Genomic DNA, 20,478 nt, shown 5'->3' with positions numbered 1-20,478 from the left:
CCTGTAATCCCAGTTACTTGGGAGGCTGAGGCAAGAGAATTGCTTGAACCCAGGAGGCAGAGGGTGTTGTGAGCCGAGATCACGCCATTGCATTCCAGCGTGATGGCAACAGAGTGAGACTCCATCTCAAAAAAAAAAAGGAAAATTACTTCTTGAATAATGTGGGAATAGTTAAGTAAGTTATGCTATCCTTAAACATTATAGGGCCATTAAACATACTTACAAAAAGTAAGGAACATGTTTATGTTACAATGTTAAGTGGGGACTAGGGGAGACATAAACATGAATATTCAATTTGAGTTACATCAAAAACAAAAATACCAAAGCAAAACTATAGGCCGGGCGCGATGGCTCACGCCTGTAATCCCAGCACTTTGGGAGGCCGAGGCTGGCAGATCATCTGAGGTCAGGAGTTCAAGATCAGCCTGGCCAACATTGCAAAACCCCGTCCCTACTAAAAACAGAAAAATTAGCCAGGAATGGTGACACATGTCTGTAATCCCAGCTACTTGGGAGGCTGAGGTAGGAGAATCGCTTGAACCCGGGAGGTGGAGGTTGCAGTGAGCTGAGATCGCGCCACTGCACTCCAGCCTGGGAGACAGAGCGAGACTCCATTAAACAAACAAAAAACAACAAAAAACACTATACACAGTTGTGGGCAGGAGAAAGGGAGGGAGAAGAAATATAAATAACAGTGGTTGTCACTAGGTGGCACAGTGGTAACTGTGGGATTTTCCTTATCATTTTGCAATTTCCCACATGTAATGTGGATTTCTTTTCTACAATACACACACACACACACACACACACACACACACACACACACACACACAAATTAAGTTGCTTTTAACTTGATGGCTCTCAACAGAAATAAACTTCTCAACTACTGGTCTTTATATTAAAATCCAGAGGAAAATTTAATTATAAATAGGCAGCTTGCAGACTGTAAAATACTCTATAAGTGGATGTTATCAACTGTACTTCCATTTACTATTTTTATTTAGACTCAACAGAATTGTTGAAATTAATCAAAAAGTCTACTCACACATTACATGTATCACATCACTAAGAATATATAATTACACCAGTTAGCTACGTTGATAATCAAATGTGATAAAGTATGTGAAAGCACTATGTAAAGAGTAAATGATAAATGTTATTTACTTATTTAATTCCCACCTTGCTCTACAAAAAGGATGTGAGATGAGTTATTACTATTATTTCTGCAGAGCAGTACTTATTTTTCTATTCATAGTTTTTTTCCTATTTCTGAAAAATTAAAAATGTACAAGATTAGTAATTTTAAATAAACAAATTTTTCTAACACTTCTTACCAATGCCAGAAAATATTGAACGGTCACTCCAACTCCTTCCCCAGTCTTTTCCATTTGCATTAGCATCTCCAGTGTCTTGACTCCAGGCAGATGGCTCAGTTTTCCTCTTTCCTGCAGAAGCAGGTGAAACGGAGTTCCACTTCTCCTCACCTGCATTGATCTGTGAGGAGAGTTTTACAGATTTTTCATTCCAGCCTCCTCCATTGACAGTGAGGTTTTCATTCAATCCTGAAGAAACTTAAAGAAAAGAAAATGAAGATTAAAAAACAGGTATGTGACTTCTTAAAACTGGGATATTTTCACATTTCTATGATTGCTTGACTTATATTTATTACTCACTTCCCCTACTATCCTTTGATCACCAAGGATTGCCTTAATTTAAAGACAGGAGGCTTGAACATAACATATATACTAACAAAGTTGTTCACAGCAGAATGACTTGCTCAAAGGAAGTACAACAGAACAAACAGGAAAATGGCACATATTCTGAATACTCACCCACTAAGAATATGAAGACATTTCCTTAATTACATGTTCTTTCCTTAATTATTTATATGTATTACATTATGTATCAAGCAATGATTCTAAAACCTGGCTGCACATTAAAATTAACTGAAAAATTTATTAACAATAGACTCTGGAGCCTCAGCCCAGACCAATTAAAATCAGAATCTTTGTGGTAGAACCCAGGTATCAATATGTATGTACAGTGTACGTATGTACACACACACAAATACACATAGGTGTGTGTATAGATAAGTACATGTTTCTTTTTACATATATGTGTGTACGTGTTGTTTTTTTAAGCTTCCTGGATAACTAATGTGTAGCCAAGGTTGAGAACCATGGGCATGAAGGAAGCTGACAGTGCTAAGAGCAAGCACTGAAAAGCGTGAAATGAGGCTGGTCACAGTGGCTCACGCCTGTAATCCCAGCACTTTGGGAGGCTGGGGGCAGGCGGATGACCTGAGGTCAGGGGTTCAAGACTAGCCTGGCCAACATGGTGAAACCCTGCCTCTACTAAAAACACAAAATTAGCCAGGCAAGTAGTTGCAAGTGCCTGTAATCCCAGCTACTCGGGAGGCTGAAGCAGAATTGTTTGAACCCAGGAGGCAGAGGTTGCAGTGAGCCGAGATTGTGCCATTGCACTCCAGCCTGGACAACAAGCAAAACTCTGTTTAAAAAAAAAAAAAAAAAAAAAAAAGCCTGATGCCTGTAATTTCAGCACTTTGGGAGGCCGTGGTGGGTGGATCACCTGAGGTCAGGAGTTTGAGACCAGCCTGGCCAACAAGGTGAACCCCATCTCTACTAAAAAATACATAAATTAGCCAGGTATGGTGGCGGATGCCTGTAACCCCTACTACTCGGGAGGCTGAGGCAAGAGAATTGCTTGCACCCAGGAGGTGGAGGTTGCAGTTAGCCAAGACTATGCCATTACACTCCAGTCCGGGCAACAAGGGTGAAACTCCATCTCCAAAAAAAAAAAAAAAAAAGCCTGAAATAAGAAGGTGTTTTTTCATTTCCAAATTTATTTTACTACGACACTTTGGTTTTCAGGTCAGGCATAACACTCTACTTAATTCGATCTTTATCATAAATGAGTAAATAAAACATATTTTCTATTTATAAAGCAATGAAAAACTTTAGACTACAGTCCATTGTGAAATATTTGATACTTGACTGTCAAGGAAGCAGTTAAAACATTATAGGAACTAAGGCTTTTTTTTTTTTTTTAACATACAAGCATCAAGTATTTTATCCGATATATGCTATATTAAACCCAAGCCCAACAAAAATCTTTCTTCTCTACTGACTTAAGTGATATAAACAAGATTCAAAGTTGCATATAAGCGACTACTGAATGTTTTTATATATGGGGGAAAAAAGACTAGCACATATCAAAGATTGTTAGAAGTGGGTGTGATTTTTCTTTTTATTTATTTTCCAAAATCTCTGGACTGTGATTATGTTACTTTATTAATTAAAAATCATTTTAAGACTTTTTTCTTTCCTTCTGTGTCATTCATTTGAGGAAAGAGGTATGTATATAAATTTCTATTTTGATGGGCCTTCAATTTAAGTTACATGTAATTGCTCTCACCCTGAAGTGTAGAATCTCCTTTTCCAGATTTAAAGTTGCTAACTTGAACATTTAGATGAGAATCACCTGGTTAAAATAGAAATAAAATTTATTTAATACTAAATAGGGCACTATGCACATTAAATTAGGAGTAACACATAAATTGATTTTTACTTATCTATTATAAATTGCTCCTTCAAGTGCTAAATTCTTCCACTGGAAAAAAGTCAATTTTACAACACATTTCACTTGTTGGTGAGGAACTGAGTTTTCTGGTTACCATATTCTTAGTCAACTAAAATGCCAATAAAGAACCTGGAAAACTGCCTATGTACAGACAGAGTTTGCTATTCTACAACAGTTATCAAGATTATTTTAAGTAGGAACTGGAGTATTGGGCTCTGTAATTGGATTCAACTTTGCCACCTCTCAACAACACCGGCTGCCTTTTCAATAATCCTGGAAACAAACACATCAACTTATGAAGAACTTTGCCAGTATTTGGGACCAGGACTTAGGAAATATGGCAAGAGGTGAGAATACACATTATAACACAAAAATACTATTTCTCTGACACTAAAAAGCATAATGATCACAATGTTTAAAAAAACCAGCATGACATAGGATTGTGCTAGCAAGGATGGCATGCACAAGACAGCGAAAAAGAATCAACAAAAATACTAAAGCATAGCTAATATGTAACAGTGAAAATGGGTAAGTAGAAGTCATTGCTGTACCATGGCAATAAATTCCACCACGTTATCAAGCAAAAAATAAAAGGTAACAAGGCTAAGAAAATGGTCTGGAAACAACTAAGGTGTGGGGAGGTGGGAAGGTCATTAACAAAAAGACAAGGAAGACACGCCAATGCCTTCCAGCAAATTGAACAGTATCACTTTGCAGACTGGTGTCTCCAGGGTAAAAATGACGGTAATGTAAAGAGTGGGCTACCAAGAAGCCACCAGTATTGGACAGTATGAACATCTGAAATATTAATACTTGAGAGAAAGAACATTAGCTCAATATTTGAAGTTCTGGTCTAGCTCTATCAAACATCTATGATATTCTCAAAAAGCTGGGGTGATAAGAAATCCAGACACAACCTGCACTAACCAGAACATGCATGATTCATCTTGGAATGAAAGCTCTCAACATGCAAAATGGTGATAAATCATTTCATTTAATAAATGTCTTATCCACTCTAAGGAACAGAGATGCAAGAGAGTTGGGGCAAAGTGATACACACTAGAAAAGGAGAAACATCATTTTCTCATATGACTCAAAGCAGAAAGGCAAATTTTAATTTAATAGGCCAGTCATCAGGCAATATGTAACAAGTAACACTGCTGGTATTCGGTAAACCGATACATGGTTCACAATACTCTCATGAAGAAGGGTATATCAGCACAATGACGTTAGCATTCAAAATAGTCAGATTTTGACATAATGATATTTTGTACATCTGAATAAAAGGAGTTTGATTTGATGTACCACTGTCTTATGTTCCACTAATATACCTTTATTCTTCTTGGAACCAACAGGAAATGATGCGGTTGTAAGTTGCTCGGTGGTAACTGTGATGGTATTTTCTATCCCAGGGATAGTTGAATCCAATGAACCAGAATCAGTCAGCACCTTATCACGTTTACGCTGCTGTCGTTTCTCTCTGTGACTAATTTTAGTTTCCCAGGCTCCTGACATAGCCCCAGAAAAAAAATGTTATTCAGTAAGGGGAAGACAAAAAAGTTATAGTTTTGGGGGAGAAAATGGGGTGGAGTACATAAAATATCATGATAAATTTAGATGTTAAGCTAAAACCAAGAGTGTTGATTATATTAACTCATCCTAAGAACGTGTTCTAATTTCATTATGTTGTTTTAGGCAACTGCTATTATTTATTCTGGTAATTTTTATCAAATCTGTCATCTATGGTTTAGAAAATGTGATATATATAAGTCATCTTGTCTATCTTTTTTTATCTTGCTAGGTAGAAGTGATAGGAGTATTATATATAATCACTAATAAATGGGTTTATTAGGTGGTGATAATAAATGAGTAAAATTTTGTACGAAGTCTTTCAGGAATGGTATATTTAAGAACCACGGGGGAAAAGCAAACAAATCATAATTCCAGGAGACAAAGACAAGATGAATGACTTTTTAATTGCTCAAAATACTGAGCTTGACTTTAAATTTCAAGGCAGTTCCCTTCAGAAAAAGCACTACTGGATCCTTAACAGAAGTGTTTCCTAACAGTGTCACAGCTCTATATATTAAGGTCTACAGTAATAAAAAAGAAGAGCTAAATACAAAATTAAGTAAAACAAATGCAGCTTTTATATAATACACTTTGATAAAAAAGGATTAAAAAATTTTCTACAGTCCTTTCCCTTGCTCAAGTACCTTCATCAACTTCCTTTCCATCATGGCGTGAACTGTTTTGCACTGCTTTAGCATCTGACTTTGATTTCTTCTTATTTTTCTTTGACTGAAAGTAAAATAGAATGTTACTTAATATTTCGTTATGTTTTTGAATAAGTAGGAGTCAGTAAAATACATAATGAAATGTATGATGCTGACAACTAAAAAAATTTAATGTTTGATTTAAAAAACTTAACATATTAAGTGGCAATAATAATCATATGAGGTTACCATTGAGTGAGTGGTTACTATATGTTAAGTATTCTGTACTCATTTTCTTATTTATTCCTTAAAAGAAACTTGCTGGAGAAGGTATTAGCCCCATTTTAGAGATGAGGAAATGAAAACTTAGAGGTGTTAAATATTAACTAAATTGTACCACATCATATTGTTAGTAAACTAAGTCATAATTAGGAACTAGGTCTGTCTGGCTCCAAAGCCTGTGCCCTTCCACATCATGCTAATATAAGTTATGTCATAAATAAGGTACTGTAATAACGGTGTTTTCGAAGCAAAAAATTAAAACCTATTGCGACATGTTCAGATGAAAAATTATGTGGTGATTATTGGTTTTTGGATTGCATAAAGCAGATTGTTGCTATATCCTATGTATAACAAATTAGTGAGTCAATTGTACATAGCAGGTAATATTTTGTCAGTTTCAAAGCAATGTGAAAATACCTAGGATTTGTATATAGATGTTTAATAATTCAATCCAGATAAAATACCTATACGCATACAAGCTATGGCTGTTTTCGAATGATATTCCAATTCTCTTCTGCTAATATTATTCTATCCTTTCAAAAGCTTGCTAAAAACGAAATAAGCCATAATTTCTGTATTTCGATAAGTGCTTCCAAAAGAGAATGTTTATAAAATGGTATTTTTATACTTTGTATTCACTTATTTAGCTATTTATTGAGATCAGCTATGTATGTACTACTGCACACTTTTTTTTTTTTTTTCTCCAAGATGGAGTCTTGCTCTGTCGCCCAGGCTGGAGTGCAGTGGCACCAGCTCGGCTCACTGTAACCTCCACCTCCCGGGTTCAAGCAATTCTCCTGCCTCAGCCTCAGGAGTAGCTGGGATTACAGGCACCTGCCACCACGCCTGGCTAATTTTTGTATTTTTAGTAGAGACAGGGCTTCACCATGTTGGCCAGGCTGGTCTCAAACTCCTGACCTTGTGCTCTGCCCGCCTTGGCCTCCCAAAGTACTGCACACTATTTTAAAGGCAGTAAATGAATTTGAGCAAGTGAGTAAGCAATGACAGAAAATTGCTTTTCCTATCAATAAAAAACCTGCATATATTCTCAAGTGACATGATCTCTTCAAAGTGATTAAAAATTGTCTTTGACAAGAGATTACATTAAAAAACTAATTTTTTAACTGACCTCATAATTGATTTGCATTTGTTCATTTTGCTGCATGTTCTCATTATCATTAACATGTATGTTTAATATACTGTTTTATTACAGTATGTATAATTAATATACTGCTTTATTACACGTACTAAACTAGCCTCACATCCACTTAAAAAAAAAAAGATATGTGGAGATATCATCCACATACCATAACATTCACCCTTTTAAAGGTGCACAATTCAGTGGTTTTTAGTATATATGAAGTTGCACAACTATCAAAATTATTATTTTTTGTTTTTTTTTTTTGAGACAGAGTCTTGCTTTGTCACCCAAGCTGGACTGCAGTGCTATGATCTCAGCTCACTGCAACCTCTGCCTCCCAGGTTCAAGTGATTCTCCCGCCTCAGCCTCCCGAGTAGCTGGGATTACAGGTGCCCACCACCACATCCAGATAATTTTTATATTTTTAACAGAGATGGGATTTCACCATGTCGGCCAGGCTGGTCTCGAACTCCTGACCTCAAGTGATCTGCCTTGGCCTCCCAAAGTGTTGGGATTATAGGCGTGAGCCACTGCTCCCAGCCTCAAAATTATTATTTAATCCCAAAAAAGAAACTCTGTGATGATTAGCGTTTACTCCCAGCTCCTCTTTTCTCACTGGCAACCATGATTCTACTTTCTTTGTCTTTACCATAGCCACTCTTAAGTAAAGATAACACATTGAACATCTGTCAATTACAGTTGAGCAGAGGCAGCAAACTTTTTCTGCAAAGGATCAAACAGTAAATATGTTAGGCTTTGCAAGCCATAGGGTTTTGGAGCAACCACACAACTCTGCTCATATAGCATGAAAGCAGCCACATACAATTTATAAACAAAGGGGTGTGACTACGTTCCAATAAAATTTTATTTACAAAAACAGGCATCTGGCTGGATTTGGGGTATCAGAGTTTGCTATCCTTGGTCTAGAGCAGTGCTGGCCAACAGAATGCAAGCCACATACATATTTAAAAAATTTCTAGTAGACACATTTTTAAGTTAAAATAGGTGACAATTTAAATATTTAACACAATGTATCCTATAATACTGTCATTTCAACAAGGAACTCATATTAAAAAAGCAACAAAATAAGATAGTATGTAAAAGAAAACAAAGTAAGTCTTCGAAATCTGGCACGTATTTTACACTTAACAGCAATCTCAATTTGGACTAGTCGCTTTTTTTTTTTTTTTTTTTTGAGACGGAGTTTCACTCTTGTTGCCCAGGCGGGAGTGCAATGGCGCGATCTCAGTTCACCGCAACCTCTGCCTCCTGGGTTCAAGCGATTCTCCTGCCTCAGCCTCCTGAGAAGCTGGGATTACTGGCATGCGCTACCATGCCCGGCTAATTTTGTATTTTTAGTAGAGACAGGGTTTTTCTGTGTTGGTCAGAGTGGTCTCAAACTTCCGACCTCAGGTGATCCACCCACCTCGGCCTCCCAAAGTGCTGGGATTACAGGCGTGACCACCGTGCCCAGCTGGACTAGTCACATTTTAAGTGCTCAATATCCACACGTGGCAAGTGGCCACCATACTGGACACTGCAGGTCCACAGGAACTAAAGTAGGTATCCCCATTTTACACATAGAAACTGAGGCCATAAAAAGTGTTTAAGATTGCTGAGTGTGGTGGCTCACACCTGTAATCCCAGCAATTTGGAAGGTTGAGGTGGGAGGATCACTTGAGCTCAGGAGTATGAGACCAGCCAGGGCAACACACACGGAGATTCTCTCTCTCAAAAAAAAAAATCAGTGGGGGTGGCGGCATGCAGGCTGAGGTGGGAGGATCACTCAAGCCTGGGAGGTTGAGGCTGCAGTGAGCTGTGATCATGTCACTGTATTCCAGCCTGGGTAACAGGATGAGACCCTGTCTCAAAAAAACTCCAAAAAAAAAAAAAAAAACAAAAAACAAAGAAGAGTGTCTAAGAGGCCGGGCACGGTGGCTCACGCCTGTAACCCCAGCACTTTGGGAAGCCGAGGCGGGCAGATCATGAGGTTAGGAGATGGAGACCATCCTAGCTAACACGGTGAAACCCCGTCTCTACTAAAAATACAAAAAATTAGCCAGGTGTGGTGGCACGTGCCTGTAGTCCCAGCTACTCGGGAGGCTGTGGCAGGAGAATCACTTGAATCCGGGAGGCGGAGGCTGCAGTGAGCTGAGATTGCGCCACTGCACTCCAGCCTGGGTGACAGAGAGAGGCTCCATCTCAAAAGAGCGTCTAAGAGCATCATAGCATAAAGTGGTGAAACTAGGACTAAATTCCAGTTCTGATCCAGTTTACCCTCGCAAATAACCTCTTAGTCTCCCTACATTTAACTCTAAATACAAATGTAATCATACATTAGCTATGTGGCTTTGGGCTAAATCATTCTAAACCCTTTTCCCCAATTGTCATATGGACAAAAATTCCTACTAATCTCATATAAGGTTATTTTAAGAATTAAAACAAAAAGTGAAAAGACTCTGTTAACTACAAAGTAGTATATATAAATAAGATTTTTCTTTTTTAAGAAGGGAGACTTTGAAAAAATAATAGAAATTATGTTTACACGGAAATATCTGGGGATTTGTAACTAAAAATCTGTAGAAAAAGATTATCTTAGATTAGGCTTAAATATTATTTGATTTTACTACTGCCTTTAAAAGTAATTAACAATAGGCCAGGCGAGGTGGCTCACGCCTGTAATCCCAGCACTTTGGGAGGCCGAGGCAGGCAGATCACCTGAGGTCAGGAATTTGAAACCAGCCTTGGCCAACATGCTGAAACCCCACCTCTACTAAAAATACAAAAATTAGCCAGGCGTGGTGGCAGGCGCCTATAATCCCAGCTACTCGGGAGGCTGAGGCAGGAGAATCGCTTGAACCTGGGAGGCGGAGGTTGCAGTGAGCCAAGACCACGCCATTACACTCCAGCCTGGGTGACAGGGCAAGACTCCATCTCAAAAAAATAAAATAAAATAAAGTTATTAACAAGAACACCCATCCTGATAAGATTAAATAAAATAATAGCTTATGAAAAGCTCTAAAATCAATATGTGATATATACTGCTATTTGCCCTGGCCATACTACTGAAGCAAACATCTTACTTCTTAGCAGCTCCACTTTAGCTAAGACTTTTGAAGGAAGCTGGTAGCATAAAGCTCTGGCTTCCTTGTTACCAGTTCTTTTTTCCCTAACTTGTTGTCAGGCTTTACCATAGAACTGAGTGGATAATTAAACTGGTCTTCTCTTAAATGGTCTTCATACAACCAAGATTTATAAAATAACTACTATGTGTCAGACACTGTTTTAGGAGCTAAGTATACATAACTAAATACAAGTCTTTACTGATAGCAACTGCGCTATAATCTAATAGGACAATGACACTCAAGTGAGACATTAGGAAAAATTCTTATTGGCTGGGCACGGTGGCTCATGCCCTGTAACCCCAGCACCTGGAAGGCTGAGGTGGGCGGATTACCTGAGGTGAGGAGTTTGAGACCAGGCTGGCCAACATAACAAAACCTATCTCTACTAAAAATACAAAAATTAGCCAGGCGTGGTGGTGCATGCCTATAATCACAGCTACTCGGGAGGCTAAGGCAGAAGAATCGCTTGAACCCAGGAGGTGGAGGTTGCAGTGAGCTGAGATCACACCATTGCACTCCAGACTGGGCAACAAGAGCGAAATTCCATCTCAAAAAAAAGAAAAAATTCTTATCTTCAAGAGTTTCCTTCCCAATATATCTTATCAATCCAATTAATTTTCATTCTTACTTTTAAAAAAAACCGCTGCAGATACTTCCTACCTTTTACAAGGTCTAACTTCCTTATATGACATATGATGTCTTCCACAAATTGATCTCAACCTTATATTCCTTTATTCATACATATGAGCATTTGATTCCTACAAGACTGGTATCTTTTTGAACATTCCTGTTTTTGACCAAGCTGCACTGACTGTGGATTTTTTCCCAGAACAAAGTGCTGGAGTGATTTTCTTTGCACCTGAATCATCTGCTCCCCTACCGATGTTCAATGCCTGAAATGGCCTGTACTCATTTTTTTTTCTGACCCAGCTCACGTTCCACTCCATTTGCTTTATCTGTATCACTGTCCTCCTTTTCGTTTCCCCTAAATACATATAATCTTGCATCTCAAAACATTTAAAACCGACAAAGATTTGGCCATTTGTCACAAACTTCCTTGGGACATTTCCAGTATGGCTATACCTTTCCATGTGTTCAAGTGTTCCCAGTTTTCTAATAGTAATATAAGCTTCTTAAAAGCAAGAGAATAAGAGGTATTTCATTATATTCTCAACAGAATATCTACTTCCCTTTATTTGAATGCTTCATGATCGGCACTGATAGAAATATGCTTTTGAGGAAGCCTGTCTAGCATTTGAAATTAGCAGTGGTTCAGATGCTGCATGAAGCAAACGACCTTTAACCCAAAACCTCTGAAATTATTCAAAACAGTCATCACTCAACGTATCAGAAGTCATCTAAAAAAATCTATATGTAAATTTTCCTATTAGCTTTCATTAAAACTTCACACTATGTCTTCTTTCCATCTTATATACGTAATACAGATATTACCAACAAAGTAGGCTATAATATAGTCCCATTAGAAAAAAATCTTTGTCTGTGTTATATGTTAAGTACATGTATAGGCATGTGTGCACACGTATGTGCATGTATACATACACACACCATAACACTCCTAAAAGAGGAATGAGTTAAATGACAATGAATACATATCCACTGGGACTACAAACAATATTTGTACCTGGAACAGCAAATGGCTCCATTCTTTTTTTTTTTTTTTTTTTTGAGACAGAGTCTTGCTCTGTCACCCAGGCTGGAGTGCAGTGGCAAAATCTCAGCTCACTGCAAGCTCCGCTTCCGGGGTTCACGCCATTCTCCTGCCTCAGCCTCCCAAGTTTCTGGGACTACAGACGCCCGCCACCATGCCCGGCTAATTTTTTGTATTTTTAGTAGAGGCGGGGTTTCACCATGTTAGCAAGAATGGTCTCGATCTCCTGACCTGGTGATCCGCCCGCCTTGGCCTCCCAAAGTGCTGGGATTACAGGCATGAGCCACTGCGCCCAGCCGGCTCCATTCTTTTAAATCTAGATGATGAGCTGGATGCGGTGGTACGTGCTTGTAATCCCAGCACTTTGGAGGGGCTGAGGGGGGCCGATCGCTTGAGGCCAGCAGTTTGAGACCAGCCTGGGCAACATGGCAAAACTCTGTCTCTACAAAAAATAAAAAATTAGCTGGGCATAGTGGTGCACACCTGTAGTCCTGGCTACTCGGCAGACTGAGGTGGGAGGATCACTTGAGCCCAGGAGGTCGAGGTTGCAGTGAGCCAAGACTGCACCACTGCACTCCAGCTTGGACGACAGAGCAAGACCTTGTCTCAAACAAACAAAAAAATCTAGATGACGAAAAAGCTTTGATAAACAATCATTAGACCCACCATTACAACTTTCTAAAACTGCTAAAGATATATACTGAATAAGACAGATTGATAATTCCTTAGGAAATTATGATGAATAAGTTCCAAAAATTCTAATATCTCATTAGGAGTTACTCAAAATAAGCAAATAAGCAGTGCCAATACCCAATTGCTAATCAATATATGGAATATATGGTAACTCACTTAAATACCTGAGTAAATATGTCAGATAAAGGGGTCTGCTATCACTCTTGTAACAGTGGGTTAAATAAGCTTGTTGTTCTCATACTTCTATGGGAAAAAATTGAGCATATACCCCAAAATGTTTGTTTATAAATTTTATACACATTCTACTACACCGATAGTGTATACATTTGTAAAATATAACTATTTTTAGTGATAGCAATATGAATGCACATGCTTCATTCTTTTGAATATCTTCTAAATCCATTCATTTTAATATTTGGTATTAAATATTGTTATATTTGAAAAAGTAAGAAGATCAAAATGGAAGACACATGATTGGCCACGCTTACTGAAATATGACACTAATTTTTCAGTCTAATTCTCCAACTATGCAAAAGTTTTTGTGAAAATTCAGCCAGTAAATTTTAATCTTCTTTAACATCAATATATTGTTTCTGCTTGATCAGAAAGTTCTACATTTTTTGGTACTTTTCTACTTTATTATTATTATCATTTTGTTCTTATTATTACCATGGGTGAGATAGTTTTTTTTGTATTTTTTTTTTTTTTTTTTTTTTTTTTTTTTGAGACGGAGTCTCGCTCTGTCGCCCAGGCTGGAGTGCAGTGGCGCGATCTCGGCTCACTGCAAGCTCCGCCTCCTGGGTTCACGCCATTCTCTTGCCTCAGCCTCTCCGAGTAGCTGGGACTACAGACGCCCGCCACCACGCCCGGCTAATTTTTTGTATTTTTTAGTAGAGACGGGGTTTCACCGTGGTCTCGATCTCCTGACCTCGTGATCCGCCCGCCTCGGCCTCCCAAAGTGCTGGGATTACAAGCGTGAGCCACCGCGCCCGGCCAGTTTTTTTTGTATTTTTAACAAGTGAATTCACTACAAAGACAAAATTTTACATCTGGTTTATAGCTATTACCTACATAGTTCCATTTAAATTCTCAAAGTAACCCTAGGTAAATGCTGTTCTCTCCATTTTGTAGATGAGAAAAGGGAGGCACAAGTGATTACTAACCAACCCGCAAATCACATCATTAGTCAAGCATTAGAACTGGAATTGGATCCCATGTACTCATGCTCTGGAATCTGGGCTGTTAGGCTATTTTTCTGTTAGAAAATTGCTCCCAAGCTGGGCAGATATGAGGATTTTCACATCTAACATACAAATGCTCTTTAATAACAAATCACGCAATGATGTAAATGTGTCAGAATACACTCTTCATTGCATGAGTTTCTTTCAAAAATTGGCTATTTTCTGACATCTTGTTAAGTAAGCTTTCCTTAAGCATGAAGGGGCAGATTCAGCATAAATTCTTTGTAAAAGTATGTGGTAAGCAGACAACCATTTATCTTTATAAAAAAGATAAACAGACTTGGAACACTTTATTTTTCATAAAAGAAAAATAGGCCAGTCAAGGTGGCTCACACCTGTAATCCCAAAATATTGGGAGGCTGAGGTGGGAGGATTGTTTGAGGCCAGGAGTTCGAGACCAGCCTGGGTGACTAAGCAATTCTGTCTCTCTCAAAAAAGGAAGGAAAGGAAAGGAAAGGAAAGGAAAGGAAACAGAGAAAGGGAGAAAGGAGAAAAAAATGTATGACTCGCTTTTAAAAGTTGTTCAGCTTTATCAAAGTATTTTGCTATAACAGAGTCAATAAATCGTCTTTGTAGAATCTTTGCATCATAAAAGATGATTATCACCTTCACCCTTACTGTAATTTGAAGGTCTTCCAATTTGCAATCTGGCATTCATCTCTTTTGTCATCATAGTTTTCTAGAAATAATGTAGTAAATAAATTTCACACATGGTGTTATCTATCCCTAACTCCCCATTTATTTTTTTGTTTAATTCCAGTCAAAGCCGTCCATCAGTGGTTTTGTTTAGTTTTTCCGCAAACATTCAAAAAAGTTAAGTACGTGATTTACTGTTGAGAATACATCTTTGTGGATATCTCTGGTTGCTCACAAAAGTGGTTCTTCATGTGTTTCATTATTGAAATAGAATCTAGCAAGTACCCCCAAGCTTTAATGTTAGAAACATCTGTACATTATCCCTACCAGGCTGGGTAATTTGCTCTGGTACTAATTTATTTAATATCATTAGCAACATTTTTATCCTGCATCAAACACTATATGCTAACGAATGAATGCATTTTGGTTGGCTGTAATATTGTTTTTTGCTAATTACCACGGCAGAGGAACAAGTGTTTCCCCATAGTACTTCTTTCTCTATTTAAATAAGAAACCCTCAAGAAATGCATCCAGTCATTTATAATTAAATTCAGTAAAATTTTGTCATACAGAATAATGCATAAATAAATATCTCTAAAAAAACTAGAAATCCCAGTTTTTACATTTTGAATGCTTAGATATCTTGCTAAATTAGAATAGTTTCACAGTGTCATTAGCTAAAATTTCAAGGCACAGTATAATTAGGCAAAGTTTTTATTTTAAATACCAAAAGTAGAAATATATTTTTATTTCAAAACCCCTTCTTGATGATTTCACTATCTGGACCAATTTATATAACATCTGATTAAATCATCATAACTTCATGGTGATGTAGCTGATAGAGTTCTTACTGGAAATAATAGTGTCCACTTCCTTTTTCTTTTCTTTCTTACTTTTTTTTCTTTTTGAGACAGGCTTTCACTGTTGCCCAGGCTGGAGTGCAGTGCTATGATCAAGGCTCACTGCAGCCTTGACCTCCTGGGCTCAAGTGATCCTCCTACCTCAGCTTCCCACGTAGCTGGGACTATGGGCATGCGCCATCATGCCTGGCTAATTTTTGTATTTTTTTTTTTTTTTTTTTTTGAGATAGAATCTCACTCTGTTGCCCAGGCTGGAGTGCAATGGCACAATCTCAGCTCATTGCAACCTCCACCTCCTGGGTTCAAGCAATACTCCTGTCTCAGCCTCCTGAGTAGCTGGGACTACGGGCACGTGCCACTATGCCCAGCTAATTTTTTTGTATTTTTTAGTAGAGACGGGGTTTCACCATGTTAGCCAGGATGGTCTCGATCTCCTGACCTCATAATCTGTCCACCTGGGCCTCCCAAAGTGCTGGGATTACAGGCGTGAGCCACCGCACCTGGCCAATTTTTGTGTTTTTTGTAGAGACAAGGTTTCACCATGTTGCCCAGGCTGGTCTCGAACTCCTAGGCTCAAGCAATCCACCCACCTTGGCCTCCCAAAGTGCTGGGATTACAGGCGTCACCCACCACACACAGCTGAGTATTTCTAATATTAGACAATACCCAAACAATAAGTGATATCAGTTATTAGAGTGGCAAAAAGTACATGTTGGCAGCAAGAGTAGATCTATTCAAATGGCTAACTGCCCCCTTAGCAGATTTTGACAGAGAATTGCAAAGTACAAAGAAAGGCATAGTGTACAATTCATGCCAAAAAGACCAATTTAAGGAGTATAATCTATTATCTGTATAGTATCAAAACTATCACAAGGGGGACACTGTACAAATTTTAAGTGACACTATCCTTATCATAAAGATACTTTTTGCATCCCAGAGACAAACCATAAAGGTAAAAATAAATAAATAAAAATAAAACACTTTCTGTGGCCAGGTGCAGTGGCTCAAGCCAGTAATCCCAGCACTTTGGGAGACAGAGGTGGGAGGAGCACATGCATCCAGGAGTTTGAGAACAGCCTGGGCAATACAGTGAGACTCTGTCTTTACAAAAAATACAAAAATTAACCAGGCAATGGGTGGTGCACGCCTGTAGTCCCAGCTGCTTGGGTGGCTGAGGTGGGAGGATCACCCGAGCCCGTAAGATTGAGGATGCTGTGAGCCATGATTGTACCACTGCACTCAGCCTGGGCAACAGAGTGAGACCCTATCTCAAAAAAAAAAAAAAAAAAAAAAAAAAAAAAAAAAAAGATAACCTATTTGCAATTAGCCATTTATACAAGGTAGGTAGCCAGGTTCTAAATGTAATTCTTTTTTTTTTGTAGACAGGGTCTGGCTTTGTTACCCAGGCTGGAGTGCAGTGGCATGATCTCGGCTCACTGCAACCTCTACCTCCTGGGCTTAAGCCATCCTCTCACCTCAGCCTCCCAAGGAGCTGGGACTACAGGCAGATGCTACCACACCAGGCTAATTTTTGTATTTTTTGAAGAGACAGGGTTTTGCCATGTTGCCCAGGCTGGTTTTTCGAACTCCTGAGCTCAAGCAATTTGCCCCACTCAGCCTCCCAAGTGCTGGGATTACCCACCTTTGCCTGGCCCTGAATTCTCTTTTTTTTTTTTTTTTTTTTTTTTGAGACAGAGTCTTGCTCTGTCACCCAGGCTGGAGTGCAGTGGCATGATCTCGTCTCACTGCAACCTCCACCTCCTGGGTTCAAGCGATCTTGTGCCTCAGCCTCCCGAGTACCTGGGACTACAGGTGCATGCCACCACACCCAGCTAATGTTTGTATTTTTAGTAGAGACTGGGTTTCGCCATGTTGGCCAGGCTGGTCTCAAACTCCTGACCTCAGGTGATCTACCCGCCTCAGCCTCCCAAAGTGCTGGGATTACAGGTGTGAGCCACTGTGCCCAGCCCTGAATGCAATTCTTATTCAATTTATTAATTCTCTATTCTGGAAGTACTGGTCCTTAAAAATTTGGTGAACTAACATCTTTAATATTTATAGCCCTATAAAACATCTAACTGAGGTGGGAGAATCACTTGAGCCCGGGAGGGCAAGGTTGCAGTGAACCTTGGTCATGCCACTGCAGTTCAGCCTGGATGACAGAGCAAGACCCTGTCTCAAAAAAACAAAACAAAACAAAACAAAAAAGAATGCTGAGTATTTCCTTGCTATGATGTTTTGGTCTGCAGACTACTGACTGGTATATAAGGTTTTCAACTAACTCATGGAAAAAAGTGTTCTATTTTCTGAGATTTTTGTTTTTTCTACTTCTATTGTGTCAACATTCTTTCATTTTTGTAATAGTAACAATGTTTTTTAAAATGTACTTGATGCAATTAAAATTGCTTTAGAGTCAATTTCATCCACTTTCTGGCCAAATATGGCAAGTTCCTATTTTATACTGCTTCACATTTTGGCACTATTTATTTTTCTCACTTGTCCCAAATATATATACAAACTGGGCATGGGTAAATGGGAAAGCATGGATTATTCAAGGAGCATACTAGTTTTATGTCGCTATTTTGTCTATACCAGCAGTTCTCCATCTTAGTAACCTTGTGATACAATATCAGGATAAGAGTGTGAAAACTGTCACAAATCTCCTTAAAAGTAGAAAAGTCTGCAACTGATTTCCCCCCTTTTGGTGGGGTTTAACTTAAAGGAGATTCAAGGTTATTCCACTTGGTACTATTGTTATTTTCCTAAATGGAAGAAGTAGGAGAACTGCAGGTGCAGGGAAGTGCCCACAACCTGCACTTTATCGCTATCTCCTTACCCTGTTTGATTTTTTTCTCATTTTTGTTCTTTTCAGAGACAGGGTCTCTGTTGTTCAGGCTGGAGTGCCAGTGACTTGATTACAGCTTGCTACAGTCTCAAACTCTGGGGCTCAAGTGATCCTCCCACCTCAGCCTCCTGAGTAGCTGGGACTACAGGTGCATGCCACCATGCCTGGCTAATTAAAAAAATTTTTTTTGATTAACTGATTTTTGAGATAGGGTTTCACTCTGTCGACCAGGCTGGAGTGCAGTGGTATGATCTTGGTTCACTGCAACCTCCGCCTCTTGGGCTCAAGCAATGCTCCTATCTCAGCCTCCCAAGTAGCTGGGAATACAGGTATGCACCACCATGCCTGGCTAATTTTTATATTTTTTGTAGAGACGGGATTTTGCCATGTTGCCCAAGCTGGTCTTGAACTCTGGAGCTCAAGCTATCTGCCCGCTTTGGCCTCCCAGAGTGCTGGCATTAAAGGTGTGAGCCACTGCACCTGGCCAATTCCTGTGCCTCCCCCTCCCCAACCCACCGCCCCCCCGCAAGGCAGAGTTTTGCTCCTCTTGTCCAGGCTGGAGTGCAATAGCATGATCTCAGCTCACTGCAACCTCCACCTCCTGGGTTCAAATGATTCTCCTGCCTCAGCCTCCCAAGAAGCTGGGATTACAGGTGCCAGCCACCATGCCCTGCTAATTTTTTGTATTTTTAGTAGAGACAGGGTTTCAGTATGTTGGCCAGGCTAGTCTTGAACTCCTGACCTCAGGTGATCTACCCACCTTGGCCTCCCAAAGTGCTGGGATTACAGGCATGAACCACTGTGCCTGGCCTAAATTTAAAAAATTTTTTGTACAAGTGGGGTCTCACTATGTTGCCCAGGCTCGTCTTGAACTCCTGGCCTCAAGAGATCCTCCCTTCTTGGCCTCCTGAAGTGCTGGGATTATAGATGTGAGCCACCATGCCTGGCCTAATTGTTTTCTTTCATAGCACTTACCACCAGACAGTAGAGAATATGCTTATATTTTTAGTTGTTTTCCCGACTAAGTTTCACGAGAGTAGGGGCTCTTGTTTTATCAGCTGTTGTATTTCTAATGCCTACAGTAGTACCTTGCATGTAGAAGGTATTCAGTTAATTTATGAGTAACCAATGAAAGAGCCTAAAATTAGACTGAATTACATATAGCCGTGTCTACCTAACTCTTATTCGGTCCCTCCACTCAAATAAAACCTCTGAGTTACTATATTTGTATACACGATCCATCATCCAAGTCATTAAATTATTTAAATATGTCTGGTGTGGGCTCAGAAGACATGGTACATGGCTAAACTCACAATCTTAAGACATTTACAAGAAACCTCTCTTAAGAACTCCTTTTACCTAGCTTTGAACTTTTCCCCAGATATGGTTCTCACATTCCCAACAAACTAATAAATTAATTTCAGTATGAGATCCCATTCTCGCCTCAATCTAAGCATGTTTAAAACCAAATTTGCCATTTCACTGTTTTTCAATCCCTTCTTGCCACTTCCCGTGTGAGGTAAAACCATGGTATAGTGGAAAAATGACTGACTGGGGCAGAAATCCTGGTTCTGGTCTCTGGCCATTTGCAGTTTAGACAGAAAAGTCTAGAGGGATAAATATGGTTTTCCTGGTATGGTATTCTCTTCTACAGAACCAGTTTTGTAGCTTTGTTTACCTTAAAGGGAACCTTGAAAACTAATTCCTTGGGTGGGAACCCAAGAAATCATGAAACTATAAATTCTGTGGCACAAGAGAACCCAAAAGGTTAATTGTCCAAGGCTCAGAGAACATACCAAAGCACTCAGATAAAACATTTAAAGACTTCAAAGGACTACAATGAGAATTTAATAGGTTCAGGAAGGGGGAAAAAAGAGCCAGACAGTAAATATTTTAGGCTTTGCAGATCATAAGGCGTCTCCTGTTGAAACTATCCAACTCCACTGCTATAGTAAAAAATTGCCAATGATAAATAAATAAATAAGTGTGACTGTGTTCCCATAAAACTTTATTTACAAAACAGGCAGAGCACTAGATTTGGCCATGGTTTGCCAACCTATGGTTTTAAACTATAGTTTCTAAGATGCATTATGGAAGGAAAATACACATGTATATAAACTCTTTGGGCATGCAGATATTCTGTTTTGCTAAGAGCTGTTCTAGCTTATAC

At 39.1% G+C, this 20,478-nt stretch overlaps 1 protein-coding gene across 8 annotated transcripts in view; it reads right to left on the bottom strand.

Annotated features, from left to right (window-relative positions):
• Positions 1–20,478, bottom strand: part of MTDH (metadherin) — an 85,128-nt gene that overhangs the window by 36,379 nt on the left and 28,271 nt on the right. For 6 of the 8 annotated variants that reach the window (XM_055286843.2, XM_055286847.2, XM_055286842.2 and 3 more), the window contains exons 3-6: positions 5,817–5,901; positions 4,932–5,108; positions 3,436–3,501; positions 1,335–1,571 (exon numbers count right to left, since the gene is read on the bottom strand). In XM_055286843.2, coding sequence (XP_055142818.1) covers positions 1,335–1,571; positions 3,436–3,501; positions 4,932–5,108; positions 5,817–5,901 — 565 coding nt within the window. The remainder of the gene's footprint in view (positions 1–1,334; positions 1,572–3,435; positions 3,502–4,931; positions 5,109–5,816; positions 5,902–20,478) is intronic. The other 2 variants (XM_055286844.2, XM_055286848.2) reach the window with 1 other exon arrangement.

Source organism: Symphalangus syndactylus, chromosome 7, assembly GCF_028878055.3.
Source record: "Symphalangus syndactylus isolate Jambi chromosome 7, NHGRI_mSymSyn1-v2.1_pri, whole genome shotgun sequence".
Lineage (NCBI taxonomy): Eukaryota > Metazoa > Chordata > Mammalia > Primates > Hylobatidae > Symphalangus > Symphalangus syndactylus.
Note: the sequence above shows the minus strand (reverse complement) of the source record. Positions and strands in the feature narration are given on the sequence as shown.